Source organism: Rattus norvegicus, chromosome 7 (assembly GCF_036323735.1).
Source record: "Rattus norvegicus strain BN/NHsdMcwi chromosome 7, GRCr8, whole genome shotgun sequence".
Lineage (NCBI taxonomy): Eukaryota > Metazoa > Chordata > Mammalia > Rodentia > Muridae > Rattus > Rattus norvegicus.
In genome coordinates, this window is record NC_086025.1 from 108,375,527 (window position 1) to 108,402,620 (window position 27,094).

At 50.3% G+C, this 27,094-nt stretch overlaps 1 protein-coding gene and 1 long non-coding RNA gene across 36 annotated transcripts in view; one reads left to right on the plus strand and one right to left on the minus strand.

Moving 5' to 3' along the window:
- LOC102550355 (uncharacterized) overlaps window positions 1-25,105 on the plus strand; it is a 32,174-nt gene extending 7,069 nt beyond the window's left edge. For 2 of the 6 annotated variants that reach the window (XR_010053843.1, XR_010053842.1), the window contains exons 3-6: window positions 3,629-3,710; window positions 3,867-10,690; window positions 12,077-12,296; window positions 24,019-25,105. This is a non-coding gene — a long non-coding RNA (uncharacterized LOC102550355). Of the gene's footprint in view, window positions 1-3,628; window positions 10,691-12,076; window positions 12,297-24,018 lie in introns of all 6 variants that reach the window. The other 4 variants (XR_005487238.2, XR_005487237.2, XR_010053844.1 and 1 more) reach the window with 3 other exon arrangements.
- The window catches only part of Mroh4 (maestro heat-like repeat family member 4), a 31,945-nt gene continuing 9,658 nt past the window's right edge, over window positions 4,808-27,094 (minus strand). For 11 of the 30 annotated variants that reach the window (XM_063264645.1, XM_063264644.1, XM_039080244.2 and 8 more), the window contains 20 exons: window positions 26,913-27,035; window positions 26,742-26,818; window positions 26,070-26,205; window positions 22,306-22,401; window positions 20,542-20,646; window positions 15,539-15,674; window positions 15,359-15,453; window positions 14,178-14,327; window positions 13,580-13,734; window positions 12,472-12,616; window positions 11,183-11,367; window positions 10,837-10,974; window positions 10,563-10,674; window positions 10,214-10,357; window positions 9,546-9,722; window positions 8,451-8,606; window positions 6,947-7,069; window positions 5,457-5,559; window positions 5,188-5,262; window positions 4,808-4,995 (listed from right to left, as the gene is read on the minus strand). In XM_063264645.1, coding sequence (XP_063120715.1) covers window positions 4,895-4,995; window positions 5,188-5,262; window positions 5,457-5,559; window positions 6,947-7,069; window positions 8,451-8,606; window positions 9,546-9,722; window positions 10,214-10,357; window positions 10,563-10,674; window positions 10,837-10,974; window positions 11,183-11,367; window positions 12,472-12,616; window positions 13,580-13,734; window positions 14,178-14,327; window positions 15,359-15,453; window positions 15,539-15,674; window positions 20,542-20,646; window positions 22,306-22,401; window positions 26,070-26,205; window positions 26,742-26,818; window positions 26,913-27,035 — 2,532 coding nt within the window. In that variant the 3' untranslated portion in view covers window positions 4,808-4,894. Of the gene's footprint in view, window positions 4,996-5,187; window positions 5,263-5,343; window positions 5,370-5,456; window positions 5,560-6,946; window positions 7,070-8,450; window positions 8,607-9,545; window positions 9,723-10,213; window positions 10,358-10,562; window positions 10,675-10,836; window positions 10,975-11,182; window positions 11,368-12,471; window positions 12,617-13,579; window positions 13,735-14,177; window positions 14,328-15,358; window positions 15,454-15,538; window positions 15,675-20,541; window positions 20,647-22,305; window positions 22,402-26,069; window positions 26,206-26,741; window positions 26,819-26,912; window positions 27,036-27,094 lie in introns of those variants that run through there. The other 19 variants (XM_063264652.1, XM_063264649.1, XM_063264654.1 and 16 more) reach the window with 8 other exon arrangements.

A 27,094-nucleotide genomic window follows, 5' to 3' on the forward strand; every position in this document is an offset into this window, starting at 1 on the left:
AATGTCTTTTGTAGAGCAGACTATCCTATGAAGAGATCTAGCATTTAGGGAGTGGGGTGATTTTTGTGGGTTGACTCTTGAGGACTCATTTCTAAAGTCTAGGCGTTTTTAGTTTTACATACACTCTAACATCCATTCAGATGGTTTTGGTTTGGAAACAGCATTTACTCCTTTAGTCTAGGTTGCCCTGGAACACAATGTGTAGTCCGGGCTGGCCTCTGTCTGATGACACTGCTCCTGGTGCAGTTGCTCAAGTGTTAGAATTACAGGTGTGAGCCACTATCCCTAAAGCAGCCCCTCTCATAACTTCGTTTTTAAATTTAAAAATTAACCTTTATTTTAGTTTATGTGTGTGGGTGTTTTGCTTGTGTGTATGTCTGTGCACTAAATGTGCACCATGCCTACAGGGTTCAGAAGAGGTGTTGGGTCCCCTAGAACTAAAGTTATAAAGGATCGGGAACCACATGCATGTGCCAGGAACTGAACCTTTAGGTCCCTTGAGGAAGCAACAGGTGCTCTTAACCCCCCAGCCATCTTTCCAGCCCTGCTCCCAATATGATAACGTTTGTGCAAGAAGAAAACTAAGAGGATGTGGTACAACGAGCTGTGCCATGTTGCCTGTCTCCCTTTGCTCAGAGAACTGCACACAAGGCTCCTCCTGGCTTCTAGTTGGCTCTGCCCGTCAGTCAGCTTGTCTCTAATCAACACCACTGCTTCGGCTCCTATTTCTGTCCAGTTTCTCTGTTTGATTATTCTGTTTTCTCTCCACTTTGTCTACATGATTCTTTTTCGGTCCTGTCTGATTTTTTTTTCTGTCTTGTTTCTATGTTTGGTTCTTGTTTTTTCTTCTTCATCCTTCTGTCCTTCCCCTGTTTCCTCAGCCTTCTGTTGCAGTGGCTCTGTTTCCTGTCCACTGCATTACATCTTAGAGCAATGGTAATAAGGGCTGCGTAAAGTCTTTGAACATTCACCCTTGGCGCCCTGCGTCTCCTGGTCTGGAATGTCACCTGTCCTTTCCCCTGCAGTTGAGCCTTTCCAGATTCTCTATAGGTCATTTAATTTTGGATTGTAAACCTGGCTTTCCAAATAGGGGCTTTAGCTTCTGTGAGGCATCTGTGCAACTGGTCGTCTCCTGGTTCAGGCACCAAGCAGGCAAAGGGAAAACAGAAAAACAAAGGCACAACCTGCTCTCTCAGTCCCCAGCCCTGCCTCTGAGGTCTGTGTCTTCAGTGCTGGTACTGCTCCATTCAAGATTTCCCAAGACTGGAGCATCAGACAGAAGCACACAGAGAGCAGAAGGACATTCGCTCCCTACCGGAGCCATCTCTATCTCCTGGACCACAAAGAGGTGGCTTCTCCTGAAGCTCTGTGTCTGCTCCTGACGGTTATGTATGGGTTTTAGATAGTTTTTGAGTATTGGTCAGGGAATATCAGAGAAAAGGGGAGACCTACGACCAGGTCAGAGTACTTTTGTGTGTGACTGTGCAGTATGTGACACATAGCTGCGCCCAGCAGGAGAGATGCTTCAGTCTGTGAGGCCCCCTCACTGCCTCGTAGTGCTTTGTGTGTGCATTTCCTCATGCTTCCTCTAATTACTTCAAACTTTATCTCACCAGCATTCCTGCTGGACACAGCCTCACACAGGCCTGCTGTAGCCTTGTGTGGGAACTCAAGAGCTGGACAACCGGCCATCTGTGCTCTGCAGCCTTCATCGGGTCGTGTGCCATCAGGCTGTGCGCCGATTGTACCCTGACGTGATATGCCACAGCCTTACCCACAGCAGGCATCAGCCTGTCTGACTTACCAAAGAAGCACAGAAGGACCTGGGGCTCTGTTACAGGCATATTTCCCCCCACATTATCCCCAAGCTTCTGTTTCTTTCCCTATATCCATTGGCCCCTAGTCTTCGGTAAACGGCCCACTTGACCCATTTCTCTGCTGGAGTTGCTGCTTCTCCAGACTTGTTCCTATATCCTGTAACCCACCTGTATTAGTTCCTTCTCTCTTCAGAAACCTGACAAAATCAGCTTGAGGAAGGAAGGGATTTAGTAAGTCTCACAGTTCAAGGGAGACAGTTCACTGTGGCAGAAAAGACCCACGAGGCAGGAGTGTGACGCAGCTAGCCAGTCACATCACCACCCACCACAAGGAAGCAGAGCCCAGTGCTGGTGCTCAGTGCGCCCTCTAATTTAGATCAATCTGGGATTCCCCAGTCCTCAGGATGGTGCCACCCCTATTCAAGGTGGGTCCTTCTTCCTCTATTAAACCTTTCTGGATTCATCCTCACAGACACACCCTGATGTGTGTTTCCATGGTGATTCCAAGTCAAGTTGGCAGTGAAGAACCATTTTCAGCCTCAGAGCTGCTGTTCCTTCACTCCATCCATGTATCTGCCAGCAACCACATACCCAGTGGCAGTGATATTTCTCAGGATGTTGGGTTGCTGAATTTTGGTTTTGGTTTGGGTTTTATTTGCCATAGATTTTCATTCTGAGGAAGCCATGTAGCTCAGGCTGTCTGAAACGTTTGTTCATCCTCCTGCCTCAACCTCTTGAGTACAGAACAGTTTATGCTTTTGAAGTTTGCTCCGTACATGCACAGGTGGCATGAGGTAGACTTCTGCTACCCTGGAAGCTATTATCCTTAGCCTGTGCTTGCTTTAGTGTTGCATTATGGGAGAAGCAGCCAATTTGGCTTTCTGAGCATGTGGACAGCCCTTCAATCCTTCTAAAGGGACACTGAAATGATTCCTGTCTCCATTGCTTTTGCCTTTCTGCTTGGAAGTTAGCATTCACATTTTGGGGCAGCCATAAATGTCACTGTACTCTCTCCCAGTTGACATCTCCTCTGCCCAAAGCTGTGTTGTTTCGGGAGGGAGGAAGTGTCTCTTCCTTTCTAGCCATTTTCAAGACCTTGCATTCTTCACATTGCTTTCTGTTACTTGGTGTATATATATCGCTCTCTTTGTGATTATGGACTTGTGTGTTTCTTCTGTTTTGGAGAGTTTCTCAGGATTTCATCTCGTTCTCTTTAGCCCTTTCTGGTGAGCTAATGTCTGTCCTGTCTAATGGTCCACGCATGGCTGTTTGACAGCTGTTCTGTTCGTTGTGCTATCTCAGGTTTGTGGGAGCCGAAATCCGCTGAGACAGCTCTCCTGTGAGGCTACTGACCTTCTGTCTCTAAGAGGCTGGCAGGCATGTGTGCTTTAACCAGTTGTCCATATGAAGAAAATACATTGTGGGAGCACCTCACCGCAAGGCAGCTCTGTTCGCCTCTTGGAAATGGGTGGATGCTTCTCATTCCCCCTCCTTTCCCCTTCCCTCTTGAGGTGACTGGTGACTACAGCCAGCAGACCCAGAGAAGGGCAGTGAGTCAAGACCAACCAAGGGTCATGGAGACCTCAGGCAGTGAGTGAGTGCAACAAGAAACAGACTTCTCTGAGCTAGGCTTCAGGGAGAAGCACATTTAACTGGGGCAGGGATAGAAGAGCAAAGGCTTTTTAAACCTTTGGCGATAAGTAGGGACTACTGGGTGGATGTATTAAACCTTTGGAGTGCAAAGGGGCTATTAAGGTGGGGGTATAGCACTGGTTGGGGCTGGGATACTGAGGATGCCTCATTTACATTAGGAGGAACTCCATGTGCTCGCTGGACCTGACCTTATAAGAAGAGAGGAAGTTTAACCTGGCTACGACTACACGACCTCCTCTGGTATGAGCAAAGATGGTGGGCACAGGACTAAGGCAGGGGAGGGAGTTGTCCCACTTTCTACCGATCTTGAGACAAGATCTCTGGGGTTGGACAGGACTTGACCACATTCCTGCTCTAGACCAGTTTCTCTGGTCCCATGGGTCCCCGGCCCCACAGGTGCTGCTATCTTGAGGAGCCTTTGGAGTTAGCCTGGTGTAGCCTGTGGGAGCCAGAGCCTGTCTACCAACCCCAGCACCACGATCTCATCAGTCCTCAGTGATCCCGGATATCTCAATGCCTTCCCTCCCCTTCTTGTACTAGCTCATGGTTTAAGGGCTCCTAACCATTTTTTAAGCCTCCCCTTTGGGGACATGGGAGTTTTTGGTAATATCTGGGCATCTGATATGACTTAGCACCTCCAGCCTGGACAGTCACTCAATACATAGGAAGCTGTGTGCCCTTGAAGAGCCATACCCAAGTCACTGGCTAGGTCTACATTCAATTTCTCATCACTGTCTGGTGGCTTTGATCCAAGAACACCCTGAGTCTACCCTGGCAGCCAGCACAGTATTCTAATGCCACTGTGAGAGGCAATGGCACTGGGCATAACCGAAGGACCTAGATGGGCTTGGAAAAGGTGAGTTTGCCAGAGAGAATGGGTATCCCAGGGGAACCACACAACAGCAGAGAAGCAGCCAAACAATGTGGGAAGGGTGTCCTCAGAAGTCTGGAAGACCCACCGAGGCCTAGATGTCAGCTAATCAAAGGTCCTGGTTAAATATGAAAGGTTCAGTGGCCACAAGAGAGCAGTAGGTGATTAAGCAGGTTCACATAAGACCTACTTGAGGGCAGGATAAATGAGGCAGGCAATAGGCCAAGTGGACATGTGGGGCAGCCTGTCCTGGCTGAGGGCAAATGGAGCTTGGGAATGGGGCTGCTGAGGTAGCTCCGGGGTCTTAAACTCTTCTTGAGTATGGCAGCACCTGCACTGACGGCCCTTGCTCTTGCTGACCATTGGAACACTATGTAACGTCTGGAGCTCTGAGTCGAGCCCTTCCCACCAGATAGGCTATGGAGTTAAGATTAAGCAGAGAAGCAGTCCTGGCCTGTTGCACATGTCTTGTGAGAGGCCAGAGATATACTCTGAGGCATTTAATAAAGATAGGACTCAACAAAGACAAAAATAAGAACAATCACAGGCGCAGCTAGTCTTGTACATAGTAAGATAGCTCTACGGCGTCATTCCAACAGTTCAGGTAGAAGTTTCTGGTCCTGGAGTCCGTGTCATGGCGGAGGGCCTCCAAACCTGCAAGCAGAGACCACATTGTCCCACCAGGAGCTCACTGAAGAACTCGGGGCCCCAGTGAACCCACAGTCTGGAGGGAAAAGTGAGCCCCACCACCCCCCTGGAAAGGCATCTCCCCGCCAGAAAGCTCCTTCAAGTGTCAGGTAAAACAGGTCCCAGCCACCAGAAGGTACAAAGGCTCTGCATGCTCACATTTCTTAAGGGAGATCACATCATTCTTTCTCAAGTACAGGCATAGGTCATTGAAATAGTCCTGAAGCAATGCCCCTGGGGTAGTCAAGGAAGTGGTTAGCAGTGGCAATCCTTGTCCGCTGAAAGAGAGCACTGGCCAGCAGAGGCATCCAATCCTCTCACTGGCTAGATCTACTGTGTCCCTGCAATGGACCCAGGACCGTCCACTGTGGCAGCCGAGGCAGGGGAATACCAAGGGTGGGGGTTGAGGCTGCTGGGTCAGTACTTACCGATGAACTTCATGGCTGCCAGCTTCACTGTCGTGTGGGAACTGTCCAGACACATCAAGGCCTGACTGAGGAACTGCTGGTAGTTGCCGACATTGCTTTCCAGCTGAGGAGGGAAGAAGAGAGGGCCTGTGACCATATGGAAGGTCTGTGTGCTACCTCACTTCAGGGACAAAGCTTTCCTGAGGGACCCCTAAGCGCCGAATTCCACTTACAGTACCGAGAGCCTGAAAGAGAGGAAGGCAGGCATCTGAGTCCCCTAGCAGATGTGGAAGGGTAGCTGGTGCTGATGGCCCAGTTCCTCCATTTGATCCAATGAGGGGAGGCCATGCCCAGGATCTGGGAGCTCCCACATTTGTAGCCCTTCCCAACATCTCTCTGGAGACCCTCCAGCATGCTTGTCCATCCTTGCCTGATTGTCATCTCACCACAGACCAAAAGCTCTATGTTCCACACTCCCAAGTCCCCAGGGTCCCCTGCAAGGCCCGTGTCATGGAGAGGAGAGGCAGGCTCATCACCAGCAACTTCCACATCCTGCTCTTCTCTGCTGCTGAGAGAGCAGTTGCCTCCGGGGTTCTCTAGTGCTTACCTTAAGGTGCTGCTACCATGCACTGCAGACACGACACAAGTGCCTGTGTCACATAGAGGCTCTGCTGCTCCGCGCCCTTCAATGGCATTTCCATTTCTAACTGCCCAGATTCCTGTCCTCCCTGCCATAAACCTTTCCTGTTTCGTGGGCCCTAACTGTACCTGATACTTAAAGTTAGGGCCATGTGAAACAGCTGGAGGCTGCAGTCCTGGGTTTCTCAAGGGCCATGCTTCTATTGTCACTGTCATCAAGGTGCCGCATGGTGCACTGCATGGGACGGGTAAGCAGACTTGGGAGTTCAGTGTCCCCACCCTGTCTAAAGATCACCTGGAGGTCTTTGCAGCCACAGTTCTAGGCTTGTCCCTAGTGGCTGAACCAGAATCCATTGAAGCCTGAAGACTGAGGACAGGCCTGTCCTGCCTTGCCCATGTGACCTTGGTCCTATTTGAGAGTCTGGAATTATGCCCCTGACAGCCTAGACCCAGGAGGGCATAAGAACCTGGGGCCAAATGTTAAACTGGTGGCTAGACACCAAGGGGTGCCATTTACTGGCCTCCTACTCCTGGGCCCTGCAATGTACAGACTCAGAGGCTCAGGTGTGTCTGCCTTAGATAAGCTCTGGAACCCAAGGGGGCACTGTGTCCACAGAGGCCCTACTAGGGTGGCCTTGAGCACAGTCTAGGCACATGGTGGAGACTCCCTTCCCTCCTGGACAGTGTATTTCAGAGAATGAGCTTCATTGTGAAGAGGGAAATGTTCCTCACAGAAGCCCAGTAATTAAACTCCCTCCCTCAGGACCACCTCTCCTCCCCATACACTACCCTCAGAGAGGTCTGGGGTGACTGCACAGCCATCACAGCTCTCTGGTCTCAGGCCCTTCCCTGGAAAGGTGCTCAGGCCTTACCATGTAGACAAAAATGTCATTTGCAGCGCCCAGCCCTTGACCCCACGCCAGCTTGCCGAACAGCTCCTTCCGGAACTCCCACTTTAGCAAGATAGCACAGCGCAGGAATGTGAACTTGGCCTTCTGTAAGTGGGGAACAGAGTGAGTGTCTCTGCTCCCACTCATCATCATCCCTCTCATCTCCGAGAGATCTCAAGGAGAGATCTCTGCAGCAGTGCTACCCCTGTCAGGGTGCTGACACTGACAGGGAAAGGTATCACCAGAGGAAGGGGTAACTCACACCCAACGCAGGCTATCCTGTTCTAATTCACATAGGACTTCCAGAAACGTCCTAGGCCTCTTTCTGAGAAACCAGCTTAGAGTACCAGTCTTAGAGGGGTGAAGCTTTAGTCTAGGTTTGGGAAGGGACCTGACTTCCCACAGTGGATATGAGCCTGTGCCACGGTTTAGTTGTTAAATATGAAGCCTTACTCTCAGAAGCCTAGAGGCCAGGCTTGACCTGTGGGTAGCAAATAGAGACTGGCCTAGCCCTAGGGAGAACCAGAGGTGGAGGATGGTTCCAGGAACTCAGGGTGCCTTAAAAGGCATGGCCTATAAAACGCAAAGTCCTTGTGACATGGCTACTGTTTCAGGGCCACCCCAGGGAGAGTTGCGCGAAGTTCCTCTGAGGGGGTTGTGCCACTAGGCAGGCAGGATACAAGTAGGGACTCCAGTGCAGCACATGGTCACACCGCTGGCCAGGAGTTTGGGGGGGGGGTTGTCCTGGTGCTGTTCATATTCTGATGTTAATTCTGCTTCCTCAAGAGAGGTTGCCCCCAAAGAGCACTCAGGGGATCTCATGTGAACCTCCTCCCCATTTTAACTGGTCAATAAAGGCTGGAGCCTCTGATTGGGCAGTCGGGGGAAAGGTGGGACTGGAGGTTTGAGAGTGGGAGCAGGTGGAGAGGGGAAGAGGATGAGAGGGGAAGGAGAAAGGAGTGAAGAAGAGGAAGAAGCCACGATGGACCTGAACCACATGGCCAGGAGAAACCACAAGTAGCAAGGGGTCTTACAGCGGGGGAATAAGTTAGTGTGGTGTTAGACCTGCCCAACCTAAGCATAAAGCTTATAATTATAATAACTGGATTGTGGTTTATTATATGGAATTATTGGGGTTGGAAATTCCAGCAACAGGGAGGGAGGAAAGTAGAGGTAGAAAGTTCCTGAGTGCTGGATTTCTGCAGCTGATTTTAGATGGTGGCGTGGAGGTCTTCAGACGGAAGAGGCTGCCCAAGGGCCTGATGGGAAGGGAGTGATGAATCTGAAGCAGGTGGTTGAGGAAACACCACCAAGATGGAGCCCATGCCTTTTCTCTGGCTGCTGCGGTGGCCTACAAACCCAGCCCCAGCCCTCTCTGTTGCCTAGGTGGCCTCTCCTGAACAGTCTCAGAGAGCTGAACCCTCAAGTCCTATTCTCCTTCAGCCTGGCTCTCCTAGCTGCCCCAGCTGAACTGGGCTACACTCACCATGGCTACTTCTTGGCAGGGATCAGCCATATTTAAGAGGAGGGGTACTGCAGCCTGAGAAGCCAGGTCCTTGAGGCTCTGCTGAAGCTTCTTGCCACCATAGTGGATGACATCTCCAAACAGGAAGATGGCACCTTCCCGAACCGTTGCTCTTTCCTGGGGGGGAAGCAGGTCTCCTGCTCAGGCATGCCACAGGCCAGGCTTCTCCCCCCTCCCTCTCTTCCCATGACTTCTGGTTGCCTCACTTTGGTCCTGTGCTGTCCTTGTCCCTAACCCCAGAAGCCAATGGCCGTTCAGTCCCTGATTCCTGCTGACTTCTGTCCCAGGGCCTTCTCACTTTCCCATTCCTTGGCTTCCTTCATCCTCTGGTGAACGTCTTGGATTTGTTTGTTCTTCCTAGCTTCTCGCCTCTGGGTTTCTCTGCAAGTCTCTGGAGGTGACAGCAGCCATACCTCCAGTCCTAAGCAGACCCGACTGTTAGATCTGTGACATTCTAGCTTAATGACCCTGGGTGAGGCTCTGTCCTCACACACTGTTTCATCGTTAACAACAGCACCCTTGTCCTTGGGTTGAGGGGAGTGCAGAACCCAACACCTAAAGAGTGCCTGCTAATGTCATAATTTCTCCTAACACTACCTCTGTCAGGACTCAGCCTCCCCTCTGTGAAAGACATGCCCAATCTGGGTCTACTCCCTCCTCAATTCCAGATGTGCAGTGGCCTGCCTGCCTACCTATCCCAAGAGGGGCTCATCCTAGCACCCATCTCTCTGGTTCTAATCCATCTCAGAGGCCCCTTGTGGTGGTCTCCCTATGACTGTCCACGCCAAGTTCAAACCTTCCTCATTCCCAACCTCAACCTCCTGAAATCACTGGGTCTTATTCCACAATATGAGGAGTTCATGTGGCTTTTAAATGGAGTCATTGGTCTTGATGGCCTGGGAGGCAGAATCCTGAGCACAGGCCTTCACAAACTTCAAATTTTTATTCTCAGGTGGTTCTGGGGATGGAGCTGAGGAGGACAGGTACTAGTTTCTGCTTGCTATCTGCAGCCCTGCTTTGTCCTGTCCTGCCACCCCAACTCCCTGCCCAGCTCACATCTGTGAACAGGCTGAGAAGATGCTGGGCAATCTTGAGGCTGACAATTCCGATGCCCTGGACACCTAGACAGTGCAGGAGGTGGCCTAGGATCTTCATCAGGCCTGCAGGGTCCTGGAACTCAGGCTGTAGAAAGTTGTCCAACAGCTCCATCAACCTACTTCTTAGCAGAGTTGCCTGCAGGGAGACCACCATCCTCTAGTAGGGCCCTTGACCAGTGTCTGCCAGCTGTCCCAGTGAAGTAGCAGGTCATAGCTTTGTGCAGCTACTGGCCTTCTCAGAAGGTATTATCTGCCCATCTCTGAGTCAGTCCAGGTCGGGCAGAGGTCTGAGTGCTGAAGCTAGCTGTTCCCAAATCCATCCCCTACCTCCTCTACAGGATGGACAGGAAAACAGACAAAACCATATTAGGTGTCTGGAATAGGCCAAATCTGCAGCTGCATTCCAGCCCATCATGAGGACTATCTCAGAGCAGGACTGCTCTGGGAGGTTCAAAAGGGTAGGATATTGGGTACCTGACAGGAGTTATCATACGAAGCAATTAAGTAAGGCCAACCAGACCTGATGGCCTCTCTACCACCCTTCCAGACACTGCCTTTGTGCTTAGCCCTCTCTGTGATCCTCCTGAGATGGCAGGAGGTTTAGTTCTTGATTTCCTTCCCCCTCACCTTTTTAGGGCGCATCAGAGTGCTGCTCAGGCCCTTCAGGCTCATAGCTCGCACCATCTGGTTGCGGCTGGAAAGGCCCAGGTTCAGGGAGTTGTACATGGTCTTCCAAGACACATAATGGGAGGCATCTGGGCTGTTGAGAAACTGGGCAGGGGTCGGCACCATCAGCCCACCTGCTAACCCCAGCTGGCAAGGAAGTGGTCTGCCCCATGCTATGAGGATGAAGTTAGACCTAAAGAATCACATCTACCAGCAAGCAGAGCTGACGCACAAGGGCCAGATGTATATGCTTTATATATCAGAAACCCTGGAAGGGAAGCCCACCTGGGTGGGTAGGGGACAGGCTGACCTCAATGATGATGCAGATGCCCACAATGTTGTCTCGTTCTTCATTGCTCTTCAGGGAGATGAGAGCCTGCCCCATGACAGCCTTGATCTCGCAGTTATAATGAGCCATGGCCCTATCGCATGCAAGAGGTAGGCACAGAGGGCTCCATTCACCAGCTAGCCCTTCACACTGGCCAGATTTCTGATTCTGGAGTGCAGGATCCAGGATAGGGAGAGTGGGCTGGGCTGCCATTCTACTCTCTCTCAGGCAGAGGGTGCCCAAGCTGAGGGCTCACCTGGCCAAAAGGGTCACTCCCCTTGGAAAAGTTTCCAACTGCCCAAAGAGTTCCCAGCCCTGGATCAGCTTCACATCAGCAAACACTTCCCAGTATTCGTTGGTCCAGAAGAGGCCCTTGAGTGCTTCCATGCAGATCCTAGGCAAGGTGGAATAAAACAGGTGCCTGAAACTTGTCAGCTGCCACGTACTAGACTTCTCTTGCTCAAGAGTCTCTCTATTAGAAAGTTTGGGAACTCTGTCCCAACCCTATCCCACCTCCACTCAAAAATCCTTCCCTTCATGGCTCCATAGCATCAGCATGGCTCGGCGAGTGCAAGGGAGGGCCCAGAGATATCTCTGTTCACCTGCAGGGCCCAAGGGGCTTAGAGCCGAGATCGTCTTCCTGGTAGTCAAACATGCCTTGCACTAGGCCCATCTCCAGCAGGTAGTAGAGCTCTGTGAGGAGGCCCAGAAGGATCCCTGAAAAAGCCCAGCAGACTGTGTCCCTGTACTCCTTGGTGTAGAGGAGCTCATAAATGGTGCCTAGAGCCTGTGGTGGGTGGTAAGAGAGGAGCCCTTGAGCAGAACAGAGACAACAGCCACAAAGCCACTCTAGTCTGGTCCTTGCTGCCTTTATCTGGCCTCCCATGAAGACCCCTTCAATAAATCTCCAAAGATCCTACACTAGTTCTGAGGCTCAACCAAGAAGGACCCCCTGTGGTCTCTGGGGCTGGGCCCTGAGGTCCAGGCTTTGCTCAGCCTGGCTTCCATATTCTTGATTCTATTTTTCTTGGCTGGGCCCCACCTTATGATGAGCTACACCTCTCCAAGTGCCCATCCTGTGGGAAGGTCCTTCTCAGATCTTCCATGGTGAAGGCCTCTCCTGGCCCCAAGTTTCTGATGGTTGGTTCCATCTGGCCCTATTTCTTTGGAATTGGGCTGTGTTTGGCCTGAGAATTCCGGCTCTTTCTCTAAACCATCCCCCAGCCAGTCCTATGGTGTTGTGCCCACTGTTCTACTTTGTCCTCCCCTGAATGTAAGAGTCTCTTTTCATGGGGCAGAGATAATGGGTCATTGCCAAGTAAGGTCCTTCTAAAGCTTAGGGAAATCCAGATGCCAGCCTCAACTCTCAATCAGTGCTGGCTATCTCACTTCCCACCCCTGCCCTGCCTTCTCTGTCAGGAATCCCTCTGCCTTCCCTAGATCCTGGTGGCCTTTCATCACCCCACCATCTCTCTTCATTGTTCCTATTCCCACAGCCAACCGTGGCCCAGGGCACAGTCTCTGAGTCATGTCAGGAAAGGCAAAGCTCTCTCCTACTTTCACTGTGGAACTTTCAGTTCTGTTATGGTCTATGATGAGGCATCCGTATAGAGTGGCAGCAGGAGTCTGTAGTCAATTGGCTGGCCCATCGATGAGTACCTCAGACACCTACCTACTGAAGCCATGCCTACCGGGTGAGAGGCTCACCAAGTGCAGGTAAAATGTGTTGCCCACCTCTACAAATGATCACAGACCATGATGAAGGTCTGAGAGTGGGACCCTTGGAGGCAGCACGGTGCCTGCCCCTCCTACCCCAGGAGCTGAAGCCCTGGGTACTGCTGCTGCCACTGGGGGACCATGCTGGTGGCATGTAGCACAGGGTGCTGCTCACCATCAGGGAGACCAGCCGGGCCCGATATGTGGACTGGAGGAGACTCCTTGGCGGCCGCAGCCTCAGCCTTATGTAAAGTAGGGTTATAACTTCACGAGCCACGTGGTAGTTGGCGGCCAGAGCCTTCCACAGTGGTAGGATCCACCTGATGAGACAGGGACCAGGCCACCACTGGGAACACAGGACACAACACTGCTGAGAGACCTCTTATGAATGCTGGCCATCAGAAGGATGTGGGAAAGTGAGTCGTGGGGGTGGGTAGTAAGTGAGAGGCCCTGAGGTCTATATTCTGTGATGCTTTGCTTGATATCTACACGAGTCCCAGCAAATAGCTTCCCTAAAGCCCATCTTTTTTCTTAGAAGTAGGGGCAAGCCCTCACCCACCACCACTTAGATAGTCTGAAGAGGGAAGCTAACAGAGCCAGAAACCACTCCAGGCAGAGCTCATGAGTACCCAGTTGCTCCCTATCAATCAAAGGCTGTGTGTTCAGAGATCAGCCAGTGTGCCTGTTATGTCCCGCCTTGCCAACTATATACATATATTCATGAGGCGCTTAGCATAAGGCTGGCCACCTAAGGACTGACAGGCTTATGGTTATGCTGCTGCTGCCAGCAGCTCCTAGCCATGTTCTGAATTAGTGAGGCTTCATTGTCAACAGACTGCCTCCTGAAAGACTATCTAGTGTGACAGTTGGATCAAAACTCACTGGGGTCCTGGGGCAACGGGGTACCTGTGGATAGGTAGAAGGGTGTCTTGGTGTATCTTCATAGCCTTTGGCTGGTCTGGGGGCTCTGCATATAGGTCAGCCTCTGGTGACCGTGAAACTGAGATTGTTTCTACACCGATGTCCCTCCTGGGACTGCTAGAACCCTGTTTAATCCCCAAACTCCTTTAGAGCCCCTCTGGCCAGAGTCCAGAGTCAAGAAAGAGACAGAACCCTCGAATGCCTTTTCTTGCCTAGTGTGTTAAGTAAACTATGGCCCAGGAAGGTGGACCACCACATGCCTGGATGAGGACTACATTGGGGTGCCTGGGTCAAGGGAAGATAAATATATATATGTATACACACACACACACACACACACACACACACACACACACACATACCTCTCTGAGGGCTGACATAGGGATAAGATCACCTCCACCACCTCCTGGATATGCTGGATCCCCAGAGCCAACGTGGCCTGACTTATGGTCTGCTGCACATTTTTGAGGTGGATGTTTGGCAGCTCCTGGAACAGACCTTGCAAGAGCTCAGCTACCTGCAAGGTGGAATGCAGCTTCAGACAGGGCAAAGCCTTCTGAGTTCCTGGTAGGACTTAGCTTTACAGCTCAGTTCCCCCATCTCCATCCCTGTCTTCAGGAAGGCAGGGTGAACAAGGCAAGAGGTGCATTGTGGTGGACCCTGTAAGAGGACCCACGTGGATGGGACCTGGCAGTCCCTAAGAGTGAGTCTTCAATTTAGTTGGTGAAGCCAAACTGGAGGGCAGCTAGATCTGCCCTCTCCCACAAGCCACCTGTGAGGCTGCAGAAGGAGGGCCGAGAATCTGCTGGACAAAAGCAGCTGCTAACCAGAAGTCCATTGGGACCCCACTCATAGGCTACTAGGGTCATCACTCCTTGTCTCTGTGATTACGGGTGAATGAGAGGGTGTGTCGCACGCTCGCACACACAGTCAGAAGGGAGCCACAGTCACCACCCTCACCTGCTCCTTCCTGAAGCCAGGCTCCACACAGATCATTAGCAGGAGCTTGGCAGCAAGGTCACAGCGAAGGTGGTTACAAGTGCTTAGATTGTGCACCAGCGTAAGGATCAGTTGTGTGTGCTGTGCCACTGTCAGGTCTTCCTTGAAAACCTGTGTAAAGGCAAAGCAGGGAGAGGGAATCTCTGGTCAGCAGTGGCTCAGGCCAGGAAGGGGGTCCAGCCTCTTACCATGGAGGGAATGAACATCACTATGGACAAAGACTTGCAGGACTCCAAAGGCCCCATCCTACCCTCGCCCCAGGCTGCTATGAACTGTATAGTTCCTCCTTCTTGTGGCCATTGCTGGGTGGCTGTAAGGGTGCCTTCCATAAGCTCACGGCTGCCTATTCCCTGAAGACTTTCTCAGGGGAATAATGGTGGTGAACAGCCTTGTAAGGAGTCCCAGTATCCAGTTCCTGCTGAACTGGAATGGTGACCAACTCCTGCCCAGATCTAGCCTTCCTCTGCCTTGCTTTACTATCCAACTGCCTTGGAACGACAGGATCCAATCTGTTTTCTCATAGGCAAGGGCCACTAGGACAACAGATTCAGCCTAGTGCATGGCCCAGGAGACACCAGGTGCTGGGAAGTGTCACTGCCTCTGACCCAGCCAGTCTCAGGAGCAGCTGGATCCAGACCCAAGTGACCCTCACTTGGAGGCTCAGGAGGATGGATGACTGACCCAGGGTTACCCAGTCATTAAGCTTAAACACAACTCCAGCCCTGATCTTCTCTATCCAAAGTAATAGGCAGGCCGAGCCTGGGAAAAATGCAGGAAGGGTATGTCATGAAAGGCCAGGGAAGGAGTTTCTCAAGCTTACGCAGGATGGAGGGGCAGTGCTAAGTGTGTCCCCAGAAGAACAGGATAGGCTGGCTTCTCTTGTCCCCAGAGGGAGATACAAGTGAGAACCTTTGCCCCGTGGGTTTAAAGGTCCTATCTGCTGGGAGAGAAGGTACAGACAGAACTTCCCTGAAAAGAGCAGAAGTCCATCCTGTCCTGGTTCTGCCCAACCTACTTGCCTGCACAGGTCCCTGGGAACCTTTGGCCCCATCCACACAGGCCTGGGAGTGGGGAGGAAGAAACCATGTAACCACTGTGCACTGAGGGTAGCAGAGACCCGGGCATTGCCCGAGCGACCTCACCTTCACCAGGTAGTAGAGCTTCATCTCCCACTCTCTAAACACGTTGCTTTCAAAGTGCTTCATCTTACTCCATTGCGCAGACTCCACCAACTTCCCTGTGGACAGCTGTGCTCAGGAGGGCTGCTACCCACCCGCTCCCTCCCCCGCCCCCAACCCTGAACCCCTGCCAGTCCCACTCACCCTTCTGCTGGAAAACAAGCTCCATGAGGAGGTAGACACAAAAGTGAGAGTGCTGCTGTGTGATCTTGTCTTTCTCCCGCCACAGCAGGGTCAGCACGCCTATCTGGTGACCCAGCATGGATGGCACGGCCTCTTTCTGGGGAGAGTGGAGCAGTAAGCAAAGCCAGGTCTGGCTTCTGTGTGCGGCTTCTTCCTGTTTTCAGCATCCTTGGGACACACACTGGCTAGGGTTTGAGAGGGGCTTCTGTCCCGCCCTCCTTGGCAGAGCACTTCACCTCTCTGACCTGTCTTCTCCTCGGGACAAGGCATTTCTGTTTTTAACAATAAAAGGCTGAGTAGGCCCATCACTTCCTTCAGACATCTGTGTGCAGGTGTGCCTGTGAGATGTGTGCCTGCAGCCTTATGTTTGTGTGTGTGCGCGCGCGTGTGCGCTCATGCACAAGAACGCACACGCATGTACTAGTATGCACATATGCACGCAGGCTTGCCAGTACATACATATGTACCTGCATGATGGTATGTGCATGTGTTTGTGCCTGTATGTATACATGCATGACTATGTGGATATGTGTACACATGTGTGTGTACATATGTGCACACATGCCTGTATATGTGTGTGCATGTGTTTGCCAGTGTATATCCACATATGTTGATGTGTGGGATTCCTTTCTCTTGGCTGCTTTAGGACTCTCCTGTCTCTCCCTGGTCTTTGATAATTTGGGCTGTGGTGTGTTCCCGTGTTTTCCTTTGAGCATGTCCTGCTTGGGATTTCTTGGTATTCCTCTCTGGAGATGTGTACTTTCTCAGCCAAACAAAGCAGTTTCTACCACGGCAGTGCCACCTCCTCCTCCCCACCCCCTCATTTCTCCTGGTACTCTGTTGCACTCCACATTGTTCCACACCCACTGGGCTTTTGTCATGTTCCTTGGGGCTTTCTTTTTCCTCTGTCCTGCTTCTTCTGTGGTGGCTGAGCTGCTGGTTAAGGGAACCAGTGGCTTTTCATCCCAGATATGTGCGCCTGTGCAGTTCTACAGTGTCCCTCCAACTCTTTGTGGTTACCACATGTGTCTCAGTACCATCCATGTCTCCTGCAGTTGTGTGTTCCTTTAACTTCCTGAACTCAAGCCACACACCGTGCTCTGTTCCCTCGGTTCCGTTTACCATAGGCAAAGTGGTGCAGAGCAGTAGTGACAGAGACCTCCTGTCAACCCCCACAGTGATGATAGGGAGGGCACGCGCTGTCTCCTCTGAGTGTCGGGCCTCTGAGATCCGGAGGGTCACGTGGTTGGAGCTTGACTTTGCTGAGTCTGTGGTGCCCAAGTAGGTTAGACCCAAACAGAAGCCATCTGAGGCGGGGCCATTCTACACTGGTGGTGTCTGCAGGTTTGGAAGTGGTCTGACGAGGATCGTGAAGCACTGGGGACAGGGCCTTAGAATGGGGACAGCCCTGATCTATAGTCTCTTTCTTCCTATGTGGTCCGTACTGCTGTCCTCTCAAAGTGAAGCTTCTGCTCCAGGCTTGGCGAATGATAGACCAAAACAGCCTGCTTACTGTCAGCTTAGGACTTTTTGTATCATTGGTGAATCCATTGCTCTGTGGAGCCTATTAGCAGATGCGTTTTTCTGAAGTCTACAGGCTGAGCAGCCATTTCGGTTGGCAGTAGATATCCAGGCTGAAGCCTGCGCTGAAGGACCTCCTGTGGCCTCTACTTGTATTGCGCACACCATTACCAACACAAGTCTCACTCAAGTCCTCTTAGAGGGGCTATTTCCATCTCCCCTGACAGTCTCTTTTCTTCTAGGGGCCTGAGCCCCCTGAGTGTGAGCACAGAACGGTGTACCTCTTTCTCCTCTCTGAAGGCCAGTCCTTAGCTCCTGAGTAGAATAGGCCTCGTTGCCCCAGCCAGCCCCAGACTGGATCCTCAAAGCCAGCCTCACAATACCCAACTCAGTTTCTGGTAAAGCTCTCATCCGCATCAAACCTCTGTCAGGTCTAACTGCTCCATGAGGACCTTAAAAGCCATTTCATTCACAATACTGAAGCTTTAATCTTGATTTCACTTCCAACAAATGGAAGAATAGCTCAGGATTCTCATGTGCCCCTCTAGCCACTGTTTCCCCTTAGTCTGCTCTGTTTAGATCCCTCTGCTCCCCTCCCTTCTTCTGACAGGGGACACTGGGTATTTTACCTCAAATGTCCCTACTGTCTGTTTCATATGAATCAGGACACTTAGTGACAAATGCAACAGTCACAGTCACAAAAATCTAATTCAACATCAGCATCATTATCTAATTCAGACTCTACACTCAACGTTCATCAGCTGTCCCAATATGGTGACACTTCACACACAACACTACACACACACACACACAGCACTACACGCACACACATACACACAGCACTACACACATGCACTACATACACACACATACACACACACACACCTATCAAACACAACACTACACACACAGCACTACACGCACACACATACACACAGCACTACACACATGCACTACATACACACACATACACACACACATACACACACACACCTATCACACACAACACTACACACACACACAGCACTACATACACACACATATACACACAGCACTACATACACACACACATACACACAGCACTACACACATGCACACACACACACACAGAGAACTCTTCCTTCACACAACAATCCTCACACATGCCTTACATACAAGAGCTTGACAGATGCTTAAACACACGTGCACACACGTGCACGCGCGCACACACATACACACACATATTAAGAGAATCTAGTGTTCAGTTCCAACTCTAGTACAAAGCCACATTCTCTTTCTCTGATGGAGGCCTTAGTCTGTTTGCAGGAGACCCTTTCTTACAGAACCCCCACACCTTTTATCATTCATAAATTAAATTTCAGAATATTTAGAATATTGTACACAATAAAGTTTCAAATCAATAATATTGCAAAAACCAAACTACAGAATTTTTAGCAGTCTTTATGGCAATTTTTAAGATTGCAGTTACAGAGAGGTTACAATAAGTCAGCTCAAAATTCGATAGCTTTGGCAATTTGAATAGATGCTCATGTGCGTATCATCTTGAGGGTGATGATTGATAGAGCAGTTTATTTAGCTCACAGTTCTGGACACTAGCAGACCTGACATCAGGTAATGCCTTCTGGACTCTCTCACTGTGCGCTGGAAGGCACTTGGCACTGGTGCATGCCAGATCAGTGTGCAGAGACTTCCGGTCTCTCAAGGGATAACCAATTCCTGAGAGAGGCCAGTTTCAAGGGAAAGACATAATTCCCTGATGGAGCTCACCTCCCAACATCATCAATTTCCACACGTCCACCATTATACTCGACTTTCAGCTTCTCAGCTCTCTCTTCAGTTCACCCCTGTGAATGGCTGGCCGTGTGTTGCCATAGTGACTTGCCTGTTATTATTGCTGGACATCTACAGGGCTCTCAGCTCGGTTCCAGTATGAATAGAACCGTATAGGCATTCTTGCATAAGCCTCTTTATGGATATAAATGTTCACTCCTCTTTGGTAAATATCTAGGATCAGACCTATGCGGTTAGGGCATAAGTGTGTATTTAACTTTCAAAGAAACGGCTGGAAGTTCTCCCAGGAAGTTTTAACATCCTACACTCTCTATTCTATGTGAGACATTTCCGGGACTCCACACCTTGGCCAACACTTGCTGTTCCCAGTATTTAAATTTACTCTTCCAGTGGGCGGGTGGTGGGACCTCATGGTGGTTTTATTTGCATTTCCTTTCTGACCAGTTATGTGGGGGCACATTCATTTTCAGGGGTTCTGCAATGTCCCTTTTTATCTGCTGCCCATTTTAAGGGCTGGCTAGTTTCCGTTTTTTTTTATTTTTGTTTTTTTACTGAGTTATAGTTGATCACCTTTTGTGAGATACACACATTGCACACTTCTTGCCCATCTGTGTCTTGTGACTGCTGGGTGCACAATAGTTCTCATTTGATGAAATCGATTTGATCAATTTTGGTTTTGAGATGGGGTCTCCTATAGTTCAGTCCTCAAACCCAATTTGTAGCCAAGAATAACCTTGAACCTCTGATCTTCCTGCCTCCACCTTCTGAGTTCTGCAATGGCAAGAATTCACCATTACACCTGAGTCACGTGGTGTTGGGGCTCCAGCGTAGGACTTGGTGCGTCCTAAGTAAGTGCTCAGCTAACTGAGATACTTCATGCCAGCTTGTTCTATCTCATTGGTAGCTGCATGCTGCACAGCCAATCTGCCTGCTCTTCCTTTATGAGGAGGGCCTGACTTCTAGAGATCTGGAAGTTGTCAGCTTGAATTTAGTCATTCTATCCTCTTCTTTATTTCCCCCTTTTCCCCTCTTCCTCTCCCCTTCCTTCCTGACAGGATTTTACTATATAGCTCATGCTAGTCTCATACAATCCTCTGGTCCGTCTTCTGAGTGATGAGCTAACCACACCTGGCCCGTAAGAAGCCCTGTTATGTCTTCCTGTGGGGTAGGGTGGTAGCTGACGTCCACTGCCCTAGGGAACTTGGCTTGTCTCAGTCTTTCCCATCTAAGCCAGATGTCTCCATGTGAAGCAGCTGGAGCATGAGGGCACAGTGACAGGCTCGCTCTCTCTCTCTCTCTCTCTCTCTCTCTCTCTCTCTCTCTCTCTCTCTCTCTCTCTCTCAACTTCTCCATTCCCAGCTCTCAGATTAGCTGTTTCCAGGGCCGTTTGAGACATGGGTCCTCCGCACTGCAGCTTTCCTGACCAGACCCCCTACCCTCTCACTCTTCCAGACTCTGCCCTCTGTTGGGTCCCTGTTCTTGGCTTTGGGATGTCCTCAGGCCACCCTATTGAGCTATAACCACAGCCACAGACTGAAGGCTCCAAGAGTGCCTGTGGCAAAATCATGCCCCTCCATGATTCTGGATCATGGATACTGACCTCCATTCCCCCGTCAGGTGTTGCCCGTGGGTTTGAGATATAGGGAACTCACAGCAAGCTTCAAAGAATCCACCACATATTGCAGAAGCAGGTAGGTGGACTGGACCGCCCGGCTGCGCTCATGGATCTTGTCAGATTTCAGCCAGTGCTCTATGTGCTGGGATAAGTAGAGCAGAGCATAAGAACCTGGGCCCACAGACCCCATTGCAGCCAGCTCTAGATAAGCTCCAAGTAGGACTGGAAGGGAAGGGTAACAGCTACCCAGCCAGAGCACTGGCCTCCTTGCCTGTTCATCATGGCCTGGGGTGCCTTATAGCATTGGGCCATCTTAGATATAGGGAAAACCCAAGAAACCTTCGTGTTTGTTCATAGCCAATACGATTCTGCTAACACCAGCCAAAAAAAATTCTATGGTAGACACAAGCCTCCTTCAACTCAATTAAACTTCAATATTATCAACCTTCAGGCCATGTTAGGTCCCACAGGTTAAGAGCTCTGTCCCCAAGACCTCCCTATCTCTGGAGGCAGTCTCAAGCCCCAACTGTGGCTCATGCTTCAGTCCAGCCTGCTATAAATTATATTAGGTCACCTTTCATTTCTGTACCAAAATATTCAAAGATGACTGACTACAGAGATCTTTGGTTATATTGGTGCATGGCTCTGGAGGACTTTCAGAGTGGTGATGGCCTTGGTTACAGTCCTAAGGACACCACATCAAAAAAACAGGAAACACATATGTTCCTATTTCTTCCCATCACCCTCCACCTCTCATAAAGGCTGTCACAGGAGGGCTTGGGGTATAGCTCAGTGTTAGAGCACTTAACTTAGCATGTTCAAGATCCATGTACAAGGGTTTGGGTTCAATCTCTACTTAGTACTACACACACACACACACACACACACACACACACACCACAGCCACCAGTATCCAACCATGAAGTTTTCTGCCTTTCTCCCAACACTGTGTCTGGCTTAGGCTTGTAGCCTTGAAGTGCCTCATGGTGGGGACCAGGTTACAACAGAGACCTGTGTTCTACCACACCCATGGGGGCCCTGTCACTCCTCCTTTAGTGTCATTCAATTTCCTGGAGCAATGCACACAACTTGGGAACACTTGGGTATGTTTGCCCATTTATCATCGAGGACATGGCAAGGTCACAAGCAGACATCACACAGAAAGAACACAGAGGGCCACAAAGCGTCCATGTTGTTCCTGGTCTTGTGCCAGGTTTGGATCTCAAAGGTTCAGACATTGGGAAGTCTCCTGAGCTTTGAGCTCTGGGGATCTAGGCCTGGGTGTGGGTTGATACACAGCTACCTTAGAGGTCCTGGAGTCCTGGATGGGCTCTAGATTCCTCCAGTGTGGTAGTTTGTATATGCTTGGCCTAGGGAGTGGCACTAGGGAGTGGAGATGTGGCCTTGTTGGAGTAGGTGCAATAAAATCCTACATAAGACACTTGGGCGCACATACAGGCAACAGGAAGGCCACAAAGGGTACCAGGGAGAAGTATTGTGACCTTGCTCGCAGCTGGTAAATTGGTAGTGATACCCAGCCCCCCATCTCTGTCCACCTGTCTATGTATCTGTCTGCTCTTTTATCTGTCTTTTTCCCTTCTGCTATATTTCTACTATGTCTCTACCTGTCCCATCCTTACCTTTGTCTCATGTCTGCCTACCTTGATCTATTTGTCTCTTCATACCACACACACACACATGCACGCACACACGCACGCACGCACGCACGCACGCATGCACACATGCACCAGCCACCCACCTGCCCACTCTGTAGTAGCCCAAGATGGTTCACAGGCCTCACCTGCAGAAGGAAGCAGACCTCATCCATGCTTGGGTTCTCAGAGATGAAGTTCTGGAGAAGTAGGTCGAGGGCACGTACAGTCTTCTTGTACAGAAGCTGGCAAAGGACAGGGTCAGCTAGCCTCACATTGCCAGGCCACCTCGTGGTCTCTCCAGCTCCTCCATGAGGCCTGGGCCTAACTCTGGCAGGTGAGGCCAGATCATACCATTGGTAGTGGCTGGAATGGTGAGACTTGCTTCCTGACAGGTTTTGTTCTAAGAGGAGGTGTGGGGTGAACATACAGGTCCCTCAGGTATGTCCTCCCCAGCTCTGCTCACCCTTCTCCTCTATCCTCCTCTCCTGATGCCTGCTGTTCTGCTCTCTTTCCTGCTGTTTTCCCAAGGAGGATTTTTGGCTAATGTCTCAGCCATTGAAAACTTAGCAGATACAAATAAAACATCTTAGTTAGTTGGTTAATAAGTTTTTGTTTGCTTGGGTTTTTGTTGTTGTTGTTGTTGTTGTTGTTATTTCTGTTTTGTTTTGAAACAGGGTGTCTTTGTGTAGCCCTAGCTGTTCTGAATCTTGGTCTGTAGATCAGGTTGTCCTGCCTCTGCTTCCAAAGTACTGGAATTAAAGGCCCAGTTTTCCCCCTCCCCATCTCTAATAAGGATTAAAAAAGAAAGAAAATAATTCTAGATGAAAAGATTATTTTAGATGATAATCTTCTCTCAAAGTGAAGGAAGGTTCCAAAATAGAAATAAATCCAGAAAAGTAAAAACACACAGAGATCCAGAGGCCCAAGCAAGTCACTGAGCAGTCAAGGATTCCAGCATGGTGAAGCCATCCACTCTGAAGGCTCCTGACACGGTGGCCATACTCTTATGTAGAGATGTTTGAAATAGGAATACAACACGATAAGTTCCAGGACAGCCAGGGCTACACAGGAGAAACCTGTCTAAAAACAGTTAAAACAGCCACGAACATGCTTTAAAGCTGAGCGAATCTGAGGATGGCCTTGCACCTTCCCTGAATTGTAAACTTACAATTTTCTAGAAATCTCACAGGCAGGATAAGAGTGCCCATTTCCAGTCAAAGACACAGCTTAGCCTCTTCATATAACCCTAGCAACCCATGATCTTACCCTATCAGACTGCACCCACTTCTGGACCCACCCACTTCTGGAAGCATCTAAGAATCTCATTTACCTAAAAGAAGGTTTTTAGTAATCAGTTGGACTGGAACTTAAGAGCTACTGATGTTATTTATGTGCCCATAGATGATTTAGTCCTGACGTTTTCACACTTGGGTATCTTCTGCCTCTTTGGGTGCCTCTATTTCTACCAACCCCATGCTAAGTCTATGCTAAGCTCTCTTCCTAACAATACACAACTCTGCTTCAAATTGGATGGTCTTGAAATTCCTTTCTGTGCAAAGTCAAGAATCCTGGCTTTCCCTGAGTATGTGTCCCCATGTCTCTCTCAAGATCAACAACAATGTCTCTTCATTGTTGTGCCCAAATACCTGACTGAGGCAACTTCAAGATTTGTTTTGACTCACAGCTCGACCCACTACATTGTATCATGGTGGCAAGGCATGGTGGGAAGACATGGTGACCCTAGCAAGCTACTTGGACTGGAGCTTGCAGTACACTTTCTCACATGACTCAGAGAAAAGAGCAAGGTCAGGCTGGAAGCAGGACCAGGCTCATCCTGGTGATCCATTTCCTCCATCTAGGCCCCAGACTCCAAAACTGCACCGCCAGCTGAGACCAGGAATCAGAGACCAGAAATCAGAGACCAGGAATCAATCAGAGACCAGGAACCAGAGACCAGGAACCAGAGACCAGGAACCAGAGACCAGGAACCAGAGACCAGGAATCAGAGACCAGGAACCAATCAGAGACCAGGAATCAGAGACCAGGAACCAATCAGAGACCAGGAACCAGAGACCACGAACCAGAGACCAGGAATCAATCAGAGACCAGGAACCAGAGACCAGGAACCAGAGACCAGGAACCAATCAGAGACCAGGAACCAATCAGAGACCAGGAATCAGAGACCAGGAACCAGAGACCAGGAATCAATCAGAGACCAGGAATCAGAGACCAGGAATCAATCAGAAACCAGGAACCAGAGACCAGGAACCAGAGACCAGGAGTAGGCTCATGAGGAATGTTTGCCGCTGACAGAGAGGTGGGCTGCAGCATTCAGCGTAAAGCCACGGTGCTTCCTTTCATCTGTCCCCACAAAAATTCAGCTGAAACCTCAAACTACAGAACTTCTAACAGAAAACCCAAGCAGTCTTTGTGACCCTGTGGTAAGCAAACTTCCTAGGCATCACACGCAAGCATAGACCATAAAAGAAAAACCAGCAGACTTTTTCTAACCAGCAGCAACTTCTCTTCAGAAGTCACAACCCAGAGAATATAAGAGAGCCTGGACTTGGAGAGAAGATTTTCAAATGCCAACTACAGGCTTATAGATAGAGTGCAAGTGAAACTTTAAAAACTGCATGGGGGGGAAGGGGGTTGGGGATTTAGCTCAGCGGTAGAGCGCTTGCCTAGGAAGCGCAAGGCCCTGGGTTCGGTCCCCAGCTCCGAAAAAAAAAAAAAACTGCATGGGGTGGGGGGACACTGGCAAGATGCATCATGGGGATAGAGATCCTTGCTGTTAAACGTGGAGACCTGAGTTAAATCCCTAGGACCCGTAAGGAGAGAAACCATTTCCTCAAGTTCTCCTCTGATCTCCACATGTGCACCACAGTACAGACAAACAGACACACAAAGCATGAATGCAAATAAAAGCTAGTTTTAAAAAACCTACCTAGGAGCCCATTCCAAAGATAGTAGGGAGAGCTAACTAGACATTCCACCAAGGTTGAGCACACGACAAGGTGCTCATCCCAGTGGCCAAAATGAAGCTAACAAAAGCTATGATTTACTGCCAGGAATCAGCCGGTGAGGTAGCACATGGTCCCAGTTGAACTCCACACAGGAATGGCTGCCACTTCCCTTGTGACCACATGGAGGTGAACTTCCCTTGAGACTCATCCATCTTTCTCAGTTCCCTGAGCTCACCTAGTATGACCTTGAGACCATCCACACAGCAATGTTTCACGTGAGTTCTGGGTGCCTAGTCCGAGACCACGGTTCAACTACCTGTGACCACATGGCCTCTCTGGCTAACCTGGTCCTATTCTAGGGCCAGGAAACAAACTGGCTTCAGAGGCTTTGTTTCTTTATTTGCTTATTCTGTTGAGCAAAGCTTAGTCACCCTCAGAAGTCAGATGGACTTTTTCCACAGCAGGCGTCCTCCCTGAACATTGTATCCTCCCCTGACTCCCTGTGGACAGAGTTGACCTGGTCCACCTTGGGTATGGCTGGGAATGGGGCATAGCCTAGCTGTATGTTAAATGTCTGCAAGAGTGGTCAGAGGCACAGGAGTGACAGCCAGCCCTATTCCTGCTTCAACCCCCCTGGAGACAGCCTGAGACAGCAGGATAGGCCTGACCAGCTAAGGACCAGGATGTGTCACCTCAGTTTGAAGGTTGTCAGCTCTTCAAGTCACTAGAGTACAAAGTACAGGAAGGCTGTACATAGTGCCAGCACAGCACTGAGACCAGGGTCTGTTTGAGCAGATTGAGGAGCCTGTGTTCCAGGTGAGACAGATCTACACCCAGACAGAGCTCCTCTTCCTGCCAGGCATCAGACAAGGCTAAGTCCTGGCCTAGCCCCAGGAACCCACCCACACCTCTGGGAGGGAGACATGCTCAGCCCAGGGCATCACCGTAGTATTTGGGGCTTGTTCCACTGAAAGTAAATCTTCTTTTAGGTCTTTGCTTGGAGGAAGCATGTACACGCTCTGCAGACAAGTCTTCAGGACCTGGGACTTGAGCAGCGGTTTGAATCTGGGCCGCAGGTTACTGCAAGTGAACAGTGACAGGCTGGGGTGCGATGCTGGCCCAAAGGGTCCCCAGCAAAAACATGTCAACACAGTTAGAATATGAAAATAGGCACTGTCTTGGCTCAGGGCATTGGCGAGGGTCACCACAACGGGGATTGTGGTGAGCTGTTCAGATTCATTGACACTTGCTTGGGGGGAAACCTACACACATTCTGGAGTCAGAATCAAAGCTATGGATAGGTCAGCATATGTCCAAACATAGACAGCAGTGAGATCAGGCCCAAGGATGAAAAGCTAAGCTTTGTGTATAACATGGGTTAGGGCCTAGTCTGTGCTCAGGACTATGTTTAGTGTGTGACTATGGCTGGTGCTTAGTTTTTGCCAGCATTAACTTACCTTAGCAAGGCAAACTTATTCTCTCGGGCAGAATACACAAGGCCTCAGCACATCCAGTACACTGGTGCCCCCTTAGGCCCCAGCCCCTCACACACTGACTCTACCACAAACTCAGGACTTTGCCTGTCTTCCTTCCCATGCCCTGGGACAGTGAGTTACCTCAGGCCTACGATGACCAGTATGACCTTCTGCCGTAAGAAAGTAGTCAGGGAGTTGGGCTCCTTCTGGAGGATGTTCTGGAGGGCAGAGGAAGAGCAAGTGTGACAGCTGCCTCTGGCTTGGTTACTCTGGTCCTTGGGAGCAGCCAATGTGGAGTCCAGCGTCACTCACCAAGAGGCACAGGATGAGCTCTGGTATCTGAGTGAACTTGTACCTCTGGGAGCCGTACTCTGCCTGGAGCGATCTGGTGAGCAGGATGGCCGCAGAGAGGAAGCTTGACTTCAGGATCTCATCCTGTCCCCCCACAGATGAGCCAAAGGCCCAGTCAGGGGACACTTCCCTAAAACCCTGTC